Genomic DNA, 20,404 nt, shown 5'->3' on the forward strand with positions numbered 1-20,404 from the left:
TTGTCACTTACAATTTGTTCTTTGCCTTAGGCTTCAAAGGTGTTTTGTTCTTTGTGCATTATTAAGGGGGTTGTGATGGTACTAAGCTGCAGGAAGGTAATAAGAAAAGCTCAGGAAAGTGCTCAAGAGCCTAAAGTCTTCCATTATGATAATAAAACACATTTAAGGTGAGAAAGCAATCATAAGGATTGATACAAGTAGAATAGATTAGTAGAATAGCATAAGTAGCATAGCATAAGTAGTATAGATAAATAGGATAGCATAAGTAGCATAGATAAGTAGATTAAACATAAGTAGATGAGATAAGTAGGATAGATAAGTAGCATAGATAAGTAGGATAGATACAGTGGGGAGTAGGATAGATACAGTGGGGAGATACACTATATACAGTATTTGATACACTGCCGATTTTGCAGGTTTTCCTACTTACAAAGCATGCAGAGGTCTGTATTTTTTATCATAGGTACACTTCAACTGTGAGAGACGGAATCTAAAACAAAAATCCAGAAAATCACATTGTATGATTTTTAAGTAATTTGTTTGCATTTTATTGCATGACATAAGTATTTGATACATCAGAAAAGCAGAACTTAATATTTGGTACAGAAACCTTTGTTTGCAATTACAGAGATCATACGTTTCCTGAAGTTCTTGACCAGGTTTGCACACACTGCAGCAGGGATTTTGGCCCACTCCTCCATACAGACCTTCTCCCGATCCTTCAGGTTTCAGGGCTGTCGCTGGGGAATACAGACTTTCAGCTCCCTCCAAAGATTTTCTATTGGGTTCAGGTCTGGAGACTGGCTAGGCCACTGCAGGATCTTGAGATGCTTCTTACGGAGCCACTCCTTAGTTGCCCTGGCTGTGGGTTTCGGGTAGTTGTCATGCTGGAAGACCCAGCCACGACCCATCTTCAATGCTCTTACTGAGGGAAGGAGGTTGTTGGCCAAGATCTTGCGATACATGGCCCCATCCATCCTCCCCTCAATACGATGCAGTCGGCCTGTCCCCTTTGCAGAAAAGCATCCCCAAAGAAGGATGTTTCCACCTCCATGCTTCATGGTTGGGATGGTGTTCTTGGGGTTGTACTCATCCTTCTTCTTCCTCCAAACACGGCGAGTGGAGTTTAGACCAAAAAGCTCAATTTTTGTCTCATCAGACCACATGACCTTCTCCCATTCCTCCTCTGGATCATCCAGATGGTCATTGGCAAACTTCAGACGGGCCTGGACATGCGCTGGCTTGAGCTGGGGGACCTTGCGTGCGCTGCAGGATTTTAATCCATGACGGCGTAGTGTGTTACTAATGGTTTTCTTTGAGACTTTGGTCCAAGCTCTCTTCAGGTCATTGACCAGGTCCTGCCGTGTAGTTCTGGGCTGATCCCTCACCTTCCTCATGATCATTGATGCCCCACGAGGTGAGATCTTGCATGGAGCCCCAGACCGAGGGTGATAGACCGTCATCTTGAACTTCTTCCATTTTCTAATAATTGCGCCAACAGTTGTTCCCTTCTCACCAAGCTGCTTGGCTATTGTCCTGTAGCCCATCCCAGCCTTGTGCAGGTCTATAATTTTATCCCTGATGTCCTTACACGGCTCTCTGGTCTTGGCCATTGTGGAGAGGCTGGAGTCTGTTTGATTGAGTGTGTGGACAGGTGTCTTTTATACAGGTAACAAGTTCAAACAGGTGCAGTTAATACAGGTAATGAGTGGAGAACAGGAGGGCTTCTTAAGAAAAACTAACAGGTCTGTGAGAGCCGGAATTCTTACTGGTTGGTAGGTGATCAAATACTTATGTCATGCAATAAAATGTAAATTAATTACTTACAAATCATACAATGTGATTTTCTGGATTTTTGTTTTAGATTCCGTTTCCCACAGTTGAAGTGTACCGATGATAAAAATTACAGACCTCTACGTGCTTTGTAAGTAGGTAAACCTGCAAAATCGGCAGTGTATCAAATACTTGTTCTCCCCACTGTAAGTAGCATAGATAAGTAGATTACATAAGGGTTTGATTTGATTTGCATGCTCTTATAATACTCATAAAGTCGTTTATTGCTCTGGAATTCACTCCTGTCTGCCGGGTTCCAGTTTACACTTCATCTCTCACTAAAACAGGCTTTGAGAAGGACGTGTTCTTCTGAGTCGCCCTTTTTCTTTCACCCGAACTAATTTACATGGGAATGGTGTGTTTATCTGCTCAACTGTTTAGCGATTTATATTTTGCTGCAGGCCTAAGGGTGTGCTATTTTAAATGGGTTCAATCTTTAAAGCCTGGGAAGGCTTTGGGAACATCCTTGCCTTTACTGTGTATTATTAGTAATATTGGATATTACATTTAAAAGCATAAACCTCTGAAAGTTTTGACCCAAATCTCTGAGTTGTTTTTATTCCTTGTGTTATTATTTTCTATTTTCCTCTCTGCGTTGTTGGGAAGAATTTCACTGTTAGTCTACACCTGTTGTTCACCAAGAATGTGATTTTTGTTTTTTGTTGATTTGAATGATTTGATTTTTCCATCACAATTGCCTCATGCAAGGCCCCTCGTAAAAAGCCGCAGGCTTCAGTTTCTTGGCAGCTCCAACTGGAACAAAACACACAAAATGGCATCCAGATGGAACATTTTCCTAATTAGTTGGATGAAACTGTAGCCCTTGTCAGTGTTGTGGTGATTTCTAATGGCCACCGAGGGTCTCTCTCACTCTTTTAGACAATGACACAGTGGAGAGGTTGTGGACACGATGTTTCTCTCATTAGCAACAGACTATCACGGGTAGCTTCAACAAGTCATTTCACATACGCTCTTCTCATCTAAAAAAAAAGCTTATTTAAAACAAAACAGAGGTTGTATTACAAACAGTTGGCCAGTGTTGATATTCCGTGTTATTTCAGTTGCTAACAGACTTCCATTCTCTTTTCCAGGTTGCCCCCTCTCTGACAGCAGAGAAGTCCATGACCCTGAACTAATACAGCGATGGACAGGAAAAGTGGTAAGTTAAAAGTCACACAGTCGTTCCCAAATCCATCCCCTTCTGCCCTAACCCCTGTGTGATAGCATGTCAGAGGGTCCTGGAGAAGAAAGCAGTGTAGTGGTAAAGCTCCAGCACAGGAGGTCGGAGAGGATGGGCTCGTGATAATGTCTGGAGCGGAATCAGTGGAATGGCATCAAATACATCCAACACATGGTTTCCATGGTTTCCAGGTGTTTGATGCCATTCCATTCGCTCCAATCCAGACATTATTGTGAGCCGTCCTCCCCTCAGCAGCCTCCACTGGCTTGCACTATATTTCTTCCACCTTACAGAGCTGCGATCAGTGAAGGGTCAGGGGTAAGAGGAAGGGGTAGCGAACAAGACTTTTCTCTTCCTAATATTCTTGCTGTGCTAAACACTATCCGCCTGTCTCATTATGCATACTCTACCGTTGAAAGGTTTTTGGGTCACTTAGAAATGTCCTTGTTTTATAAAGAAAAACACATTTTTTGTCCATTAAAATAACATCAAATTGATCAGAAATACAGTGGAGACATTTTTAATGTTGTAAATGACTATTGTAGCAGGAAACGGCTGATTTTAATGGAATATCTACAATATCTACATAGGAGTCCCATTATCAGCAACCATCACTCCTGTGTTCAAATGGCACGTTCTGTTAGCTAGTTGAGTATCTGGAGCATCAGCATTTGTGGGTTCGATTACAGGCTCAAAATGGCCAGAAACTTGAAACTTGTCAGTCTATTCTTGTTCTGAGAAATGAAGGCTATTCCATGCGAGAAATTGCCAGTCTCAACGTCAACAGTGAAGAGGCGACTCTGGGATTGTTGGGCTTCTAGGCAGAGTTGCAAAGAAAATGCCATATCTTAGACTGGCCAATAAAAAGAAAAGATTAAGATGGGCAAAATAACTCAGACACTGGACAGAGGAACTCTTCCTAGAAGGACAGCATCCTGGAGTCACCTCTTCACTGTTGATGTTGAGACTGGTGTTTTGCTCGTACTATTTAATGAAGCTGCCAGTTGAGGACTTGTGAGGTGTCTGTTACTCAAACTAGACAATCAAATGTACTTGTCCTCTTGCTCAGTGGTGCACCGGGGCCTCCCACTTCTCTTTCTATTCTGGTTAGAGACAGTTTGCGCTGTTCTGTGAAGGGAGTAGTGCACAGCATTGTACCAGATCTTCAGTTTATTGGCAATTTCTCGCATGGAATATCCTTAATTTCTCAGAACAAGAATAGACTGACGAGTTTCAGAAGAAAGTGCTTTGTTTCTAGCCATTTTGAGCCTGTAATCAAATGTACGTTGACACAGCAAAGCTAAGCTGAGTTGAGTTTTGCATACTAATGAGTGTAAATGTGTTTCATCCTAATCACAGAAAGATAATTACATCCTAGACTCTTATAGGGTTTATGCAAAGTAATGTAGTGTACATCCTGTCCCTGGCTGCATCTATATAGGGGGGACTGTGAATACTAAAACTGTAAGGCAACAAGCTGATGAAGGCAACGAGCCAAAACGCATTAGTTGCTGGTTTTAATAATAAATGGTATTTTGGCTGAATATCGTCATCCTCCTCTCTTCAGTTGGTCCTTGGTTGAAGAGCGAAGTAGCAACAGTGTAATACTAAAACTGAAAGAAATCAAATTACTGACAGCTCTGGTGCTGTAGACACAGTAGTCCCTTTTCTCGAAATGTTGATTCATGTGCACTATCCCTATCAACCCTGTCATAGGCTATCCCTATCAACCCTGTCATAGGCTATCCCTATCAACCCTATCATATACTATCCCTATCAACCCTGTCATAGGCTATCCCTATCAACCCTATCATATACTATCCCTATCAACCCTATCATATACTATCCCTATCATATACTATCCCTATCAACCCTGTCATAGGCTATCCCTATCAACCCTATCATATACTATCCCTATCAACCCTGTCATAGGCTATCCCTATCAACCCTGTCATAGGCTATCCCTATCAACCCTATCATATACTATCCCTATCAACCCTATCATATACTATCCCTATCAACCCTATCATATACTATCCCTATCAACCCTATCATATACTATCCCTATCAACCCTGTCATAGGCTATCCCTATCAACCCTATCATATACTATCCCTATCAACCCTGTCATAGGCTATCCCTATCAACCCTATCATATACTATCCCTATCAACCCTGTCATAGGCTATCCCTATCAACCCTATCATATACTATCCCTATCAACCCGATCATATACTATCCCTATCAACCCTATCATATACTATCCCTATCAACCCTATCAACCCTATCATATACTATCCCTATCAACCCTATCATATACTATCCCTATCAACCCTATCATATACTATCCCTATCAACCCTATCATATACTATCCCTATCAACCCTGTCATATACTATCCCTATCAACCCTATCATATACTATCCCTATCAACCCTGTCATAGGCTATCCCTATCAACCCTATCATAGGCTATCCCTATCAACCCTATCATATACTATCCCTATCAACCCTGTCATATACTGTCCCTATCAACCCTGTCATATACTATCCCTATCAACCCTATCATATACTATCCCTATCAACCCTGTCATATACTATCCCTATCAACCCTATCATATACTATCCCTATCAACCCATTCATATACCATCCCTATCAACCCTATCATAGGCTATCCTTATCAACCCTGTCATATACTATCCCTATCAACCCTGTCATATACTATCCCTATCAACCATATAATATACTATCCCTATCTACCCTATCATAGGTTATCCCTATCAAACCTGTCATAGATGATCCCTATCAACTCTATCATAGGTTATCCCTATCAACCCTATCATAGGCTATCCCTATCAACCCTATCATAGACTATCCCTATCAACCCTGTCATAGACTATACCAATCAATCCTATCATAGACTATCCATATCAACCCTATCATATACTATTCCTAGCAACCCTATCATATACATATCAATATATACAAAGGTTGTAGTGTATTATCAACTAATGGGATACTGGGATGTGCTTCATGTTTTGCTTTCTCTTCTATGGCCGGAGAGTACTCTACAACAAATCCCTGAATGCATGGGAATCAGTGTGAATACTAAAAAACCCTCTCTTCATATTTCAGCCAATGGCTACCCTAAGGCCGGAGGAGAGAGTGGAGGTGGGGGTCAGAAGAAGCAGCTGCCCTACTCCGTAGAGACCCCCTACGGCTTCCACCTGGACCTCGACTTCCTCAAATATGTGGACGACATCGAGAAAGGCAACACCATCAAGCGGGTCCACATCCAGCGCAAGGCCAGGGGTCCTCCTAAGTTCAGCACCCTGCCCAGGAACTTCAGCCTGCCTGGGCATGGGGCACGTTCGGCCCCCAAGGACACCTGGTCTTCCACCTCTACTCTGGGACCCAAGCCCCGGGGCAGAGTCACAGAGGTTCAGCAGTTCTTGGATTTTAGAGCCAGTGATGGAGGCAGTGGTATGGCGGGGGGGCAGAGCCAGAGCAGCAGAGCGCAGGGGAGTGGCTTATCCCCGGCCAGGCCCAGGGAGGAGGCAGGGGCTGGTGTGTCAGCCGAGAAGCCCCTGGGGAGGCCCAACCTCCTCCGGACTTCCAGCATGCCCATTACCATCCCTCACAGGAAGGCCTCTGAGTCCGGGGACGAGAGAATCGAGAACGGCTCATCTGAGAATGTATTCCGCGCTGTGCCCCAGGACAGGTCGGGGCTGCACCAGCAGATCACCGCGGCCCTGAAGAGGGTCAGAGAGCTGGAGGATATGGTGAGGACCATCCCAGAGCTCAAGTCCCAGATCTGCTCACTGAGGGAGGAGAGAGAGCATCTGATTCTCAGGCTGCAGGCCCAAACCAAGCCCCAGGCTCCACCCCCCCCACAACGTGCCTCGCCCTCTCCGGCTCAGATCATTGATCCTCAGCCGCCGGGGTCTGGAGCAGTAGTTGATACCAGGAGAGCGGAAAGCAGTGCGTCAGAGACAGAAACACAACAGGAATCCTTAAGAAGTACTGCACAAGAAGCAGAAGCAGATAGGCTTTTAGCAGCACAGGCATCAGAGGGACCAGACCGACAAAGAGAGGCATTAGTGAATCCATTAGAGAAAACAGCAGAGCTAGCAGAGGACGTTACAGTACAGAACGCACCAGAACCTTCAGAGAAAGGAGTGATTGTGCAAGTCATAGAGGGAGTCAGTGGTGAGGGGGATCTCCTCAGCATCGAACAGCTCCAGGCTAAGCTAGTAACACTAGAGGCTAAGTTAAGTCAGGCCAGTGAAGAGCTGGAGGAAACCAACAGTCTCCTCAGACAACAGGTAGAGGACAACAGGATGAAGCAGGAGAGGATACTTCAGCTAAGCGAGGGAGGGAGAGAGGGAAAGGAGGAGGTGTGTGGGGAGAGACATACAAGTAGGAGGACCAGTGTGGACCAGCAGACAGAGACCGAGAGAGTGGTCATTATAAACCAGGGGACAGAGTCAGAGAGGGCTGATGTGGTGGAGCAGGAGACTGATACAGAGAGGATAGTGATATGTTTAATCAGAGAGAGAGCTAACAGTGTGGACCAGGGGACAGAGACGGAGAGAGTGGAAGCGGTGAACCAGGTGGCCGAGACAGAGATGATTATTGCATGCCCAGTTAGACCAAGGGGCAACAGTGTGGACCAGGGGACAGTGACAGAGAGAGTGGAAGCGGTGAACCAGGTGGCCGAGACAGAGATGATTATTGCATGCCCAGTCAGACCAAGGGGCAACAGTGTGGACCAGGGGACAGAGACGGAGAGAGTGGAAGCGGTGAACCAGGTGGCCGAGACAGAGATGATTATTGCATGCCCAGTTAGACCAAGGGGCAACAGTGTGGACCAGGGGACAGAGACGGAGAGAGTGGAAGCGGTGAACCAGGTGGCCGAGACAGAGATGATTATTGCATGCCCAGTCAGACCAAGGGGCAACAGTGTGGACCAGGGGACAGTGACAGAGAGAGTGGAAGCGGTGAACCAGGTGACAGAGACAGAGAAAGTGGACACTGTAAACCAGGTGGCAGAGACAGAGAAAGTGAACACTGTAAACCAGGTGACAGAGACAGAGAGAGTGGACACTGTAAACCAGGTGACAGAGACAGAGAGAGTGGACACTGTAAACCAGGTGGCAGAGACACCGCCTGGAGACAGATTAGACCAGGGGACAGAGACACAGACAGTAGTCAGTGTGGACCAGATGACAGACACAGTACCTGTACGTCCAGTGAGACCAGCAAGACACAGGGCTAACAGTGTGGACCATTGTAGAGAGACACAAATACAGGCAGGAGTCCGTGTAGACCATGGGAAAGAGACAGTGGATACTATGAACCAGCTGACAGAGACACAGACAGCACCTGTACGTCCAGTGAGACCAGCAAGACACAGGGCTAATAGCATGGACCAGGGGACAGAGACAGAGAGAGTGAGTACAGTGGACCAGGTGACAGAGACAGAGGCAGCACAGAGTGCAGACCAGCAAACAGAGACAGAGAGAGACAGAGGTGAGACTAGCAATACCCCACATAGAGCTATAGAGATAGAAAGTGCAGCTATAGTAAGTGCAGCCATAGAAAGTGCGGTCACAGAAATTTCTGGAGCAGAAAGTGCTGTCAAAAATGGGGATATCACTGAGAGTGCAGTAACTGAAGAAGGTTTTGTGATTATAGAATGTGTGGACACAGAAAGTATGGTCACAGAGAATGTGGTCACAGAAAATGTTAACACAGAAAGAATGGTAACAAAGAGACAAGAAGTGGTAGTAGAGAATGCAGTTGAACAAATTACAATGACTGAAAGTGTGCTTAAACAGAGTATGACCACAGAGGGTATGGTCATTGAGAGTGTGGTCACAGAAGAGAGTGTGGTCACAGAAGACAATGCGGTCACAGAGGAGAGTGTGGTCACAGAAGAGAGTGTAGTCCCAGAAGACAATGCGGTCACAGAAGAGAGTGTGGTCCCAGAAGAGAGTGTGGTCACAGAAGACAATGCAGTCACAGAAGAGAGTGTGGTCACAGAAGACAATGCAGTCACAGAAGAGAGTGTGGTCACAGAAGAGAGTGTGGTCACAGAAGTCTCTTTCCCCTGTCTCTGTCCCCTGGTCCACAATGTTAGTGTGGTGAAAGAAACTCCCGTAGTCCCAGAGAGCCCAGTAGCAGCACCCACCCCCTCTTCCAGCCAGACCCAGCCTCAACCAGGTCAGAAGGAGTCTGTGCAGCCCCAGGCCCAGCCTCAGACCCAGGACCCTCGTCGGGGCTCCAACCCAGCATTAGGCCAGGTAGTAACACGCCTCACAGGGCTGATTAACGAGCAGTGGGCCCAGCTGGGTAGCAGCCAAGAGAAGCCGGACAAGCAGGAGACCTCCAGCCCCAGCACCCAGAAGCTTGAAGCCGGGCAGGGGAAGCCTTCAACGGGCAAATCAGCAGGGAAGTCAGGGCCGTCTAAGATGAGCTCCATCCAGAGCCAGCTGGTCAGCTCCCTCAGTGCCCTGTCTGCATTCTACTCCCCTGGACAGAAGGCTACTGCCAACAAACAACAAGGTAGGATAGGTGTCAGGAGTCCTATATGTCTTAGTAGCTACTGTAGAAGACGTGCCAGGAGGTTTCTAAGTAGATGTATAAACTACAAAGTCATAATATTATTGTGATATCCTGATATTCTAGAAATATGCTTTGGTTGATTAAATATGTTCGACTTCCCAGTCACAGAAAATTGCACGCTATTTAAATAATTAATATCAAGCTGATTCTATTCTGTTCGTAATATTCTCATCACATGTTGACAGTCACTAAAACTTGTTCAGGCGTTATTTACCACGAGATCACTCTGGCCCAGGTCCAATAGCTTTATCTCCATGATACTGAGCTGTCTCCTGTCTTGGCACAGAGAGCTCGTAGTCTGTCTCTGTTCATTGACTCTGATAGGCCAGGGGCCTCCACGTGTCTGTGATGGCTATTGATTGCGATGGCTAGAGGTGGAACACATGTAGTGAAGCACGGACAGATGAAAGTGTTGGACGTCCTCCAAGAACAGATGAGATATGCAGTTAGTTTCTTCCCCCTCTCTTTTCCTTCTTGTTGTGTTTTGGCCCAGAAGATAGAATTGAAGATCGAGTCCCCTACCACACATAACTCACATGGAGACACATAACACAGTAGGGAGAATACACAACAGTGTGCCCTTTGATGGTGAACCTCTGCTCTGTGTATTCCACCATTGTTCTGAGGAGCGTCACTGACATTTGAGAAAATGTCTGACTTGAATTACTGTACATTGCTTACAAAACGCACCGATCTGGCCCAAAGAATATTGGATACAGAATCCTATTACTTCCACATGCAGAGGCAGAGCCACAACTATCTAACCAACACAACATCCCCTCCGTCAGCCCATCTGTACTGAGTCTACTAAACATTAGGAACACCTTTCTAACATGGAGTTGTAGCCTCAATTAGTAAAGTCATGGACTCTACAAAGTGTCAAATCGTTCCACAGGGATGCTGGCCCATGTTGACTCTAATACTTCCCACAGTTGGGTCAAGTTGGCAAGATGTCTTTTGTGTGGTGTTACCATTCTTGATACACACAGGAAACTGTTGAGGTTGAAAATCCCAGCAGCGTTGCAGTTCTTGACACAAACCGGTACACCTGGCACCTACTACCATACCCCTTTCAAAGGCACTAAAATATTTTGTCTTGCCCGTTCACCCTCTGAATGACACACATAGCTACACAGTCCAGGTTTAAAATCCTTCTTTAATGGGTCTCCTCCCCTTCATCTACACTGACTGAAGTGGATTTAACAACTGACATCAATAAGGGATCATAGCTTTCACCTGAATTCACCTGGTCAGTCGTAGTCACGGAAAGAGAACGTGTCCTCCTTTTGTACGCTCTGTGTATCTCAATGTCCCTGTAATACAGTATAGAGAACTCATTTAATGGACTGGGAATCCCATGTAAATAACTGTGTCTTTAACTGGCTGACTAGGCTGTAAACAGGGTTTATTCATTCATTACACTGTCTTATTCTCTGTCCTTGCTGTGTAACTTTCTCACATTGATCTCATTAAGTCTTGTGGAAGTACAGACTAAGGCCCTGGGGAGCCTTAGCTAGCTCTGTGCTATACGCCAGGTGTGTGTGTGTGTGTGTGTGTGTGTGTGTGTGTGTGTGTGTGTGTGTGTGTGTGTGTACTGTCTGTGCCAGCTAGCTTGCAGCGAGAGAGGGTTGAGGGTTTCCACACAATTTAATGAGCTCAGTTGTGTTGTAATTGTATCCAGAGGCTCAGCATTGTCTTCCAGGCCCCCCCATGTTCTACTTCAAACACACATAATCATCAAAATCAAAAATCTAATCAAATCTAATTTTATTTGTCACATACACGTGGTTAGCAGATGTTAATGCGAGTGTAGCGAAATGCTTGTGCTTCTAGTTCCGACAATGCAGTAATAACCAACAAGTAATCTAACTAACAATTCCAAAACTACTGTCTTATACACAGTGTAATCATCAACCTGAACACATGCCGCGCACACACACACACACACACACACACACACACACACACACACACACACACACAATCTTGTGATTGTGAGGAAATTAGAGGAGTGAAAAACCAACGTGTGGTAAACATTTTGATCGCTGCTGCCATTTTAAACAGCCTGTCTGTACGAACATCTACAGGTAACTGCCAAAATAATGGAAACATTTAAATAAATGAGGGATACAAAGTATATTGAAAACAGGTGCTTCCACACAGTTGTGGTTTCTGAGTTGATTAAGCAATTAACATCCCATCATGCTTAGGGTCATGTATAAAAATACTGGGCAAGCCATTATTTTGGCTACCATGGCTATGCCCCCATAGGATGCTGATGCCCCCATCCACATGGCAAAGGTGGTCACTGTAAAATATGAATAACAGTCCACCCACGAGGCCAAAGAGGTCGCTTTTGGTCATTGACAGCAGGAAAGCTCTATGTGATTTATTTTAGTGGTAACATTGGCTACATTGTTGTGTGTCAGTAATTACACTGGGCATATCATCCTGCATGTCTGTAATTACACTGGGCATATCACCCTGTGTGTCTGTAATTACACTGGACACATCACCCTGTGTGTCAGTAATTACACTGGGCATATCACCCTGCATGTCTGTAATTACACTGGGCATATCACCCCGCATGTCTGTAATTACACTGGGCACATCACCCTGCGTGTCTGTAATTACACTGGGCATATCACCCTGTGTGTCTGTAATTACACTGGGCATATCACCCTGCGTGTCTGTAATTGCACTGGGCATATGCCCCAGTGTGTCAGTAATTACACTGGGCATATCACCCTGCGTGTCAGTAATTACACTGGGCATATCACCCTGTGTGTCTGTAATTGCACTGGGCATATGCCCCTGTGTGTCAGTAATTACACTGGGCATATCACCCTGTGTGTCAGTAATTACACTGGGCATATCACCCTGTGTGTCAGTAATTACACTGGGCATATCACCCTGTGTGTCTGTAATTGCACTGGGCATATGCCCCTGTGTGTCAGTAATTACACTGGGCATATCACCCTGTGTGTCAGTAATTACACTGGGCATATCATCCTGCATGTCTGTAATTACACTGGGCATATCACCCTGTGTGTCTGTAATTACACTGGGCACATCACCCTGCGTGTCAGTAATTACACTGGGCATATCACCCTACATGTCTGTAATTACACTGGGCATATAACCCTGCATGTCTGTAATTACACTGGGCATATCACCCTGTGTGTCAGTAATTACACTGGGCATATCACCCTGCATGTCTGTAATTACACTGGGCATATAACCCTGCATGTCTGTAATTACACTGGGCATATCACCCTGTATGTCAGTAATTACACTGGGCATATCATCCTGCATGTCTGTAATTACACTGGGCATATCACCCTGTGTGTCTGTAATTACACTGGGCATATCACCCTGTATGTCTGTAATTACACTGGGCATATCACCCTGTGTGTCTGTAATTACACTGGGCATATCACCCTGCATGTCAGTAATTACACTGGACATATGCCCCTGTGTGTCAGTAATTACACTGGGCATATCATCCTGCATGTCTGTAATTACACTGGGCATATCACCCTGTGTGTCAGTAATCACACTGGGCATATCACCCTGCATGTCTGTAATTACACTGGGCATATCACCCTGCGTGTCAGTAATTACACTGGGCATATCACCCTGCGTGTCAGTAATTACACTGGGCATATCACCCTGCGTGTCAGTAATTACACTGGGCATATCACCCTGCGTGTCAGTAATTACACTGGGCATATGCCCCTGTGTGTCTGTAATTACACTGGGCATATCACCCTGCATGTCTGTAATTACACTGGGCATATCACCCTGCGTGTCAGTAATTACACTGGGCATATCATTCTCCATTGTCTGTGAGACAGGCATATCAGCCTCGGAGTCAATGTTGTCACCGCCCTCAGTAACCACTGTCGGGCCCGGCCCTGCGCTCCTCATCACGGCAACCTGGGCCACATCAACATTAACCTCATCAACAGTTTGTATGGGGTTGAGTCTGGACCAGGGGTGGAGGCTGGTGCTGCCCCGACCCCCCAGCCCCCTCTCAGATCTGGAGACAGACGAGGATCCATCAGTGCCCTGCTCGCCCGCTCCCTCTGTGTGCATGCCTGCCGTTTATGTCCAGTCTCCACACAATCAAAACACCTCAGACTATTGTCACATAAACCATGTAGGCTTTCCCTCATACCTCACCTGATACCAAATGTCTAAAGTTTTTGTCAGTCTAAAAACATGAAAACCTGCCTTCTACATTCAACTAATAACTCTCTCATTGGGCTGGCGAATGTAACGTGCGAGCTCTCGTATCAGGTCGCCATCGGGAATGAACGCACATTGGATAAAGTAACCCTCGCAGCTGAGGAGAAAAGCAGCGTGATTTGCAAAAAAACATAATTTAGAGTAACACCTGTCTGAACCAGCCGGTTGACAAGACGCTACTCTTTCAGTAACACCTGTCTGAACCAGCCGGTTGACAAGACGCTCCTCTTTCAGTAACACCTGTCTGAACCAGCCGGTTGACAAGACGCTCCTCTTTCAGTAACACCTGTCTGAACCAGCCGGTTGACAAGACGCTCCTCTTTCAGTAACACCTGTCTGAACCAGCCGGTTGACAAGACGCTACTCTTTCAGTAACACCAGTCTGAACCAGCCGGTTGACAAGACGCTACTCTTTCAGTAACACCAGTCTGAACCAGCCGGTTGACAAGACGCTACTCTTTCAGTAACACCTGTCTGAACCAGCCGGTTGACAAGACGCTCCTCTTTCAGTAACACCAGTCTGAACCAGCCGGTTGACAAGACGCTCCTCTTTCAGTAACACCTGTCTGAACCAGCCGGTTGACAAGACGCTCCTCTTTCAGTAACACCAGTCTGAACCAGCCGGTTGACAAGACGCTACTCTTTCAGTAACACCTGTCTGAACCAGCCGGTTGACAAGACGCTCCTCTTTCAGTAACACCAGTCTGAACCAGTCGGTTGACAAGACGCTACTCTTTCAGTAACACCAGTCTGAACCAGCCGGTTGACAAGACGCTCCTCTTTCAGTAACACCTGTCTGAACCAGCCGGTTGACAAGACGCTCCTCTTTCAGTAACACCAGTCTGAACCAGCCGGTTGACAAGACGCTACTCTTTCAGTAACACCTGTCTGAACCAGCCGGTTGACAAGACGCTCCTCTTTCAGTAACACCAGTCTGAACCAGCCGGTTGACAAGACGCTACTCTTTCAGTAACACCAGTCTGAACCAGCCGGTTGACAAGACGCTACTCTTTCAGTAACACCAGTCTGAACCAGCCGGTTGACAAGACGCTCCTCTTTCAGAAACACAGCCCCTGCTTTAGTCAGGATGATATGCCCAGTGTAATTACTGACACACAGGGTGATATGGCCAGTGTAATTACTGACACACAGGGTGATGTGCCCAGTGTAATTACAGACATGCAGGATGATATGCCCAGTGTAATTACTGACACACAGGGTGATATGGCCAGTGTAATTACAGACACGCAGGGTGATGTGCCCAGTGTAATTACAGACATACAGGGTGATATGCCCAGTGTAATTACAGACACACAGGGTGATATGCCCAGTGTAATTACAGACATGCAGGATGATATGCCCAGTGTAATTACTGACATACAGGGTGATATGCCCAGTGTAATTACAGACATGCAGGGTTATATGCCCAGTGTAATTACAGACATGCAGGGTGATATGCCCAGTGTAATTACTGACACACAGGGTGATATGCCCAGTGTAATTACAGACATGCAGGGTTATATGCCCAGTGTAATTACAGACATGTAGGGTGATATGCCCAGTGTAATTACTGACACGCAGGGTGATGTGCCCAGTGTAATTACAGACACACAGGGTGATATGCCCAGTGTAATTACAGACATGCAGGATGATATGCCCAGTGTAATTACTGACACACAGGGTGATATGCCCAGTGTAATTACTGACACACAGGGGCATATGCCCAGTGCAATTACAGACACACAGGGTGATATGCCCAGTGTAATTACTGACACACAGGGTGATATGCCCAGTGTAATTACTGACACACAGGGTGATATGCCCAGTGTAATTACTGACACACAGGGGCATATGCCCAGTGCAATTACAGACACACAGGGTGATATGCCCAGTGTAATTACTGACACGCAGGGTGATATGCCCAGTGTAATTACTGACACACTGGGGCATATGCCCAGTGCAATTACAGACACGCAGGGTGATATGCCCAGTGTAATTACAGACATGCAGGGTGATATGCCCAGTGTAATTACAGACACACAGGGTGATGTGCCCAGTGTAATTACAGACACGCAGGGTGATGTGCCCAGTGTAATTACAGACATGCGGGGTGATATGCCCAGTGTAATTACAGACATGCAGGGTGATATGCCCAGTGTAATTACTGACACACAGGGTGATGTGTCCAGTGTAATTACAGACACACAGGGTGATATGCCCAGTGTAATTACAGACATGCAGGATGATATGCCCAGTGTAATTACTGACACACAGGGTGATATGGCCAGTGTAATTACTGACACACAGGGGCATATGCCCAGTGCAATTACAGACACACAGGGTGATATGCCCAGTGTAATTACTGACACGCAGGGTGATATACCCAGTGTAATTACTGACACACTGGGGCATATGCCCAGTGCAATTACAGACACGCAGGGTGATATGCCCAGTGTAATTACAGACATGCAGGGTGATATGCCCAGTGTAATTACAGACACACAGGGTGATGTGCCCAGTGTAATTACAGACACGCAGGGTGATGTGCCCAGTGTAATTACAGACATGCAGGGTGATATGCCCAGTGTAATTACAGACATGCAGGGTGATATGCCCAGTGTAATTACTGACACACAGGGTGATGTGTCCAGTGTAATTACAGACACACAGGGTGATATGCCCAGTGTAATTACAGACATGCAGGATGATATGCCCAGTGTAATTACTGACACACAGGGTGATATGCCCAGTGTAATTACAGACATGCAGGGTGATATGCCCAGTGTAATTACAGACACACAGGGTGATGTGCCCAGTGTAATTACAGACACGCAGGGTGATGTGCCCAGTGTAATTACAGACATGCAGGGGGATATGTCCAGTGTAATTACAGACACACAAGGGGATATGCCCAGTGTAATTACAGACACACAAGGGGATATGCCCAGTGTAATTACAGACACACAGGGGGATGGTGGAGAGGTGGTTGGGGGGAGCCGGGGGGCTCCGGATTCCGTGGAGCTGCCCGATGAGGATGGAGGAAGAGATTGATTCGCTGTCAGATATTCCCATCAGTGTAGATGTAGCATCGCAGGATGAGTTCACTGGAACTGTACAACAGATTACATACTAAATAGGAACTGGGTGGAAGCTCATCCACAGTCGGTGGTGGTCTTAACCAATATGTTGAAATAGCATGGACTAGTAGATGTGGTGAGGGACAGAAATCAGCGAGGGAGGAGCTATACATTGGTGAAGGTAGTGGAGGGGAGGATGAGTGCAGCAAGACTAGGATATATAGGCCTCCCGGGTGGAGCTGTGTCACCAGAGACTCTGGGTTCGCTCCCAGGCTCTGTCGTAACCGGCCGTGACCGGGAGGTCCGTGGGGCGACCCACAATTGGCATAGCGTTGTCCGGGTTAGGGAGGGTTTGGCCGGTAGGGATATCCTTGTCTCATCGCGCACCAGCGACTCCTGTGGCGGTCCTACCACGCTGCACCTTGGTCTCCTTCTTCAACCCACTAGAGTCATTACAGGGACCTTATATAGACAGGTGTGTGCCTTTCCAAATCATGCCCAATCAGTTGAATATACCACAGGTGGACTCTAATCAAGTTGTAGAAACATCTCAAGGATGATCAATGGAAACACGATGCACCTGAGCTCAATTTCAAGTCTCATAACAAAGGGTCTGAAATCGTATAAATCTTATAAATAAGGTATTTCTATTATAGTATTTTTATACATTTGTTAAAATGTATAAAAACCTGTTTTCACTTCATTACATCGTTATGGGGTATTGTGTCTAGATTGAGAAGGAAAATGTTTTATTTAGTCAATTTTAGAATAAGACTGTAATGTAACAAAATGTGGAAAGAGACAAGGAGTCTGAATACCTTTCTGAATGCACTGTACATTTTTTCCTTTATCACTCCAGTATCCCTGCATATTGTAAATATGGTATTGGAACTGACCCTATAAATAGGTTTTAACTTTCTCGTCTTCTTCTTATTTTTATTTCTCATGTTTTTATTCTACCTTGTAAAAATGTTGTGCGACGTTGATATTACTCCAACGTTTGCTTTGGAGCTTACAAGAAGGACATTTCACTGTGCTTGAAGTGTTTGGCCTGGGTAACGGATTTAGATCATGGGTCAAGTTATTGTCCTGAACCGACCAGTCCCAGTTGGAAGAGGGATTTGGCAGAGGTGTCCACTCTCGGATCGTCTCTACTGTTTACACATAGAACCTGTGTAGGCTGAGCGATGAGGCTGCAGGGGTTGTCAGTTCTAGGGGCAGTAGGTGGAGAGTCTGTTTTATTGTCAGCTTACTGTATGCTGATGATGTAAAAGTGTTTGTTAAAGGGGATGGAGATGTAGAAGAGGTTAGCAGGGCTTTAGTGTTGTTTGAGGGGGTGGTATCAGCTAAGGTGAACTGGAAGAAGAGTGAGGATCAGATTATGGGGAGATGGGTCAGAGCAGGATCTGCTAGTCCTCCTGGGGGACTACAGTGGAACAGAGCAGGATATGCTAGTCTTCCTGGGGGACTACAGTGGAACAGAGCAGGATCTGCTAGTCTTCCTGGGGGACTACAGTGGAACAGAGCAGGATCTGCTAGTCTTCCTGGGGGACTACAGTGGAACAGAGCAGGATCTGCTAGTCTTCCTGGGGGACTACAGTGGAACAGAGCAGGATCTGCTAGTCTTCCTGGGGGACTACAGTGGAACAGAGCAGGATCTGCTAGTCCTCCTGGGGGACTACATTGGAACAGAGCAGGATCTGCTAGTCCTCCTGGGGGACTACATTGGAACAGAGTAGGATCTGCTAGTCCTCCTGGGGGACTACAGTGGAACAGAGCAGGATCTGCTAGTCTTCCTGGGGGACTACAGTGGAACAGAGCAGGATCTGCTAGTCTTCCTGGGGGACTACAGTGGAACAGAGCAGGATCTGCTAGTCTTCCTGGGGGACTACAGTGGAACAGAGCAGGATCTGCTAGTCCTCCTGGGGGACTACAGTGGAACAGAGTAGGATCTGCTAGTCTTCCTGGGGGACTACAGTGGAACAGAGCAGGATATGCTAGTCTTCCTGGGGGACTACAGTGGAACAGAGCAGGATCTGCTAGTCTTCCTGGGGGACTACAGTGGAACAGAGCAGGATCTGCTAGTCTTCCTGGGGGACTACAGTGGAACAGAGCAGGATCTGCTAGTCTTCCTGGGGGACTACAGTGGAACAGAGCAGGATCTGCTAGTCTTCCTGGGGGACTACAGTGGAACAGAGTAGGATCTGCTAGTCTTCCTGGGGGACTACAGTGGAACAGAGCAGGATCTGCTAGTCTTCCTGGGGGACTACAGTGGAACAGAGCAGGATCTGCTAGTCTTCCTGGGGGACTACAGTGGAACAGAGCAGGATCTGCTAGTCTTCCTGGGGGACTACAGTGGAACAGAGTAGGATCTGCTAGTCTTCCTGGGGGACTACAGTGGAACAGAGCAGGATATGCTAGTCCTCCTGGGGGACTACAGTGGAACAGAGCAGGATCTGCTAGTCTTCCTGGGGGACTACAGTGGAACAGAGCAGGATATGCTAGTCTTCCTGGGGGACTACAGTGGAACAGAGCAGGGATGAATTTCTTAGGGCTGTTCTTGGGGATCTCAGAGTTTCAGGACATAAGCTGATAGGGGTTTGGTGGACAAGGTTGGGCCTAAGTTGTCTAAATAGCGGTGGTTGTTGCTGACTGATGTCTTTTCTGGACATTAACAACTTGGCTGCTTCAATGCTCTGGCACAGGCTGATGGTGTTGGACTCCCCACAGAGTCTCATCAAGCAACTGTAGAGGTTACCGGTGGATGTATTTGTTGTGACCAACACTGGATACGCGTGGAGGATTATTCACAGGGCGCTACGAACAGATAGATGTCGCACCTTTATATATCAGCAGGGAGTGGGTGTCTGTTCTTTGGGGGGGAGGAGACAGTGCAGCATCTGTTTTCGTCTTGTTCCAGGCTGGTAGGGTTGTTTTCTGTCCTGGGTGGTGTACAGGCCTAGAGATGGGGCTGACTATGGACCTATACATTGGAAGGCCTAGGTATAACGTAGCCAACAGGCAAAGAGACTGCCTAGTAAATTACCTGTTGGGGCAGGCAAAAATGGCAAAGTGGAAGACCAGAAGACATGAGATGCAGGGAGTGGGGTGTACGGACCCCAGAGCTGTGCTGTTGGGGCAGGTGCGGGCTCGGCTGACACTGGAGGGAGTGGGGTATACGGACCCCAGAGATGTGCTGTTGGGGCAGGTGCGGGCTCGGCTGACACTGGAGGGAGTGGGGTATACGGACCCCAGAGATGTGCTGTTGGGGCAGGTGCGGGCTCGGCTGACACTGGAGGGAGTGGGGAGTACGGACCCCAGAGCTGTGCTAACACTGGAGCATGTAATGTATATGGGGTGCTGGTGAACCGTCTTGGGGTTTTGTAGGGTGTCAGGGGGGTTCTATGTACAGTGGACGAGGAGCAGGACTCGTTTCTGGA

At 46.7% G+C, this 20,404-nt stretch overlaps 1 protein-coding gene across 10 annotated transcripts in view; it reads left to right on the forward strand.

Annotated features, from left to right (window-relative positions):
• kank4 (KN motif and ankyrin repeat domains 4) overlaps positions 1-20,404 on the forward strand; it is a 167,591-nt gene that overhangs the window by 107,823 nt on the left and 39,364 nt on the right. For 4 of the 10 annotated variants that reach the window (XM_052462776.1, XM_052462765.1, XM_052462784.1 and 1 more), the window contains 2 exons: positions 2,925-2,992; positions 6,145-9,576. In XM_052462776.1, the coding sequence (XP_052318736.1) occupies positions 2,977-2,992; positions 6,145-9,576 (3,448 nt within the window). In that variant the 5' untranslated portion in view covers positions 2,925-2,976. The remainder of the gene's footprint in view (positions 1-2,924; positions 2,993-6,144; positions 9,577-20,404) is intronic. The other 6 variants (XM_052462815.1, XM_052462786.1, XM_052462795.1 and 3 more) reach the window with 6 other exon arrangements.

The sequence above is a fragment of the Oncorhynchus keta genome, chromosome 1 (genome assembly GCF_023373465.1).
Source record: "Oncorhynchus keta strain PuntledgeMale-10-30-2019 chromosome 1, Oket_V2, whole genome shotgun sequence".
In the NCBI taxonomy this organism is placed as follows: domain Eukaryota; kingdom Metazoa; phylum Chordata; class Actinopteri; order Salmoniformes; family Salmonidae; genus Oncorhynchus; species Oncorhynchus keta.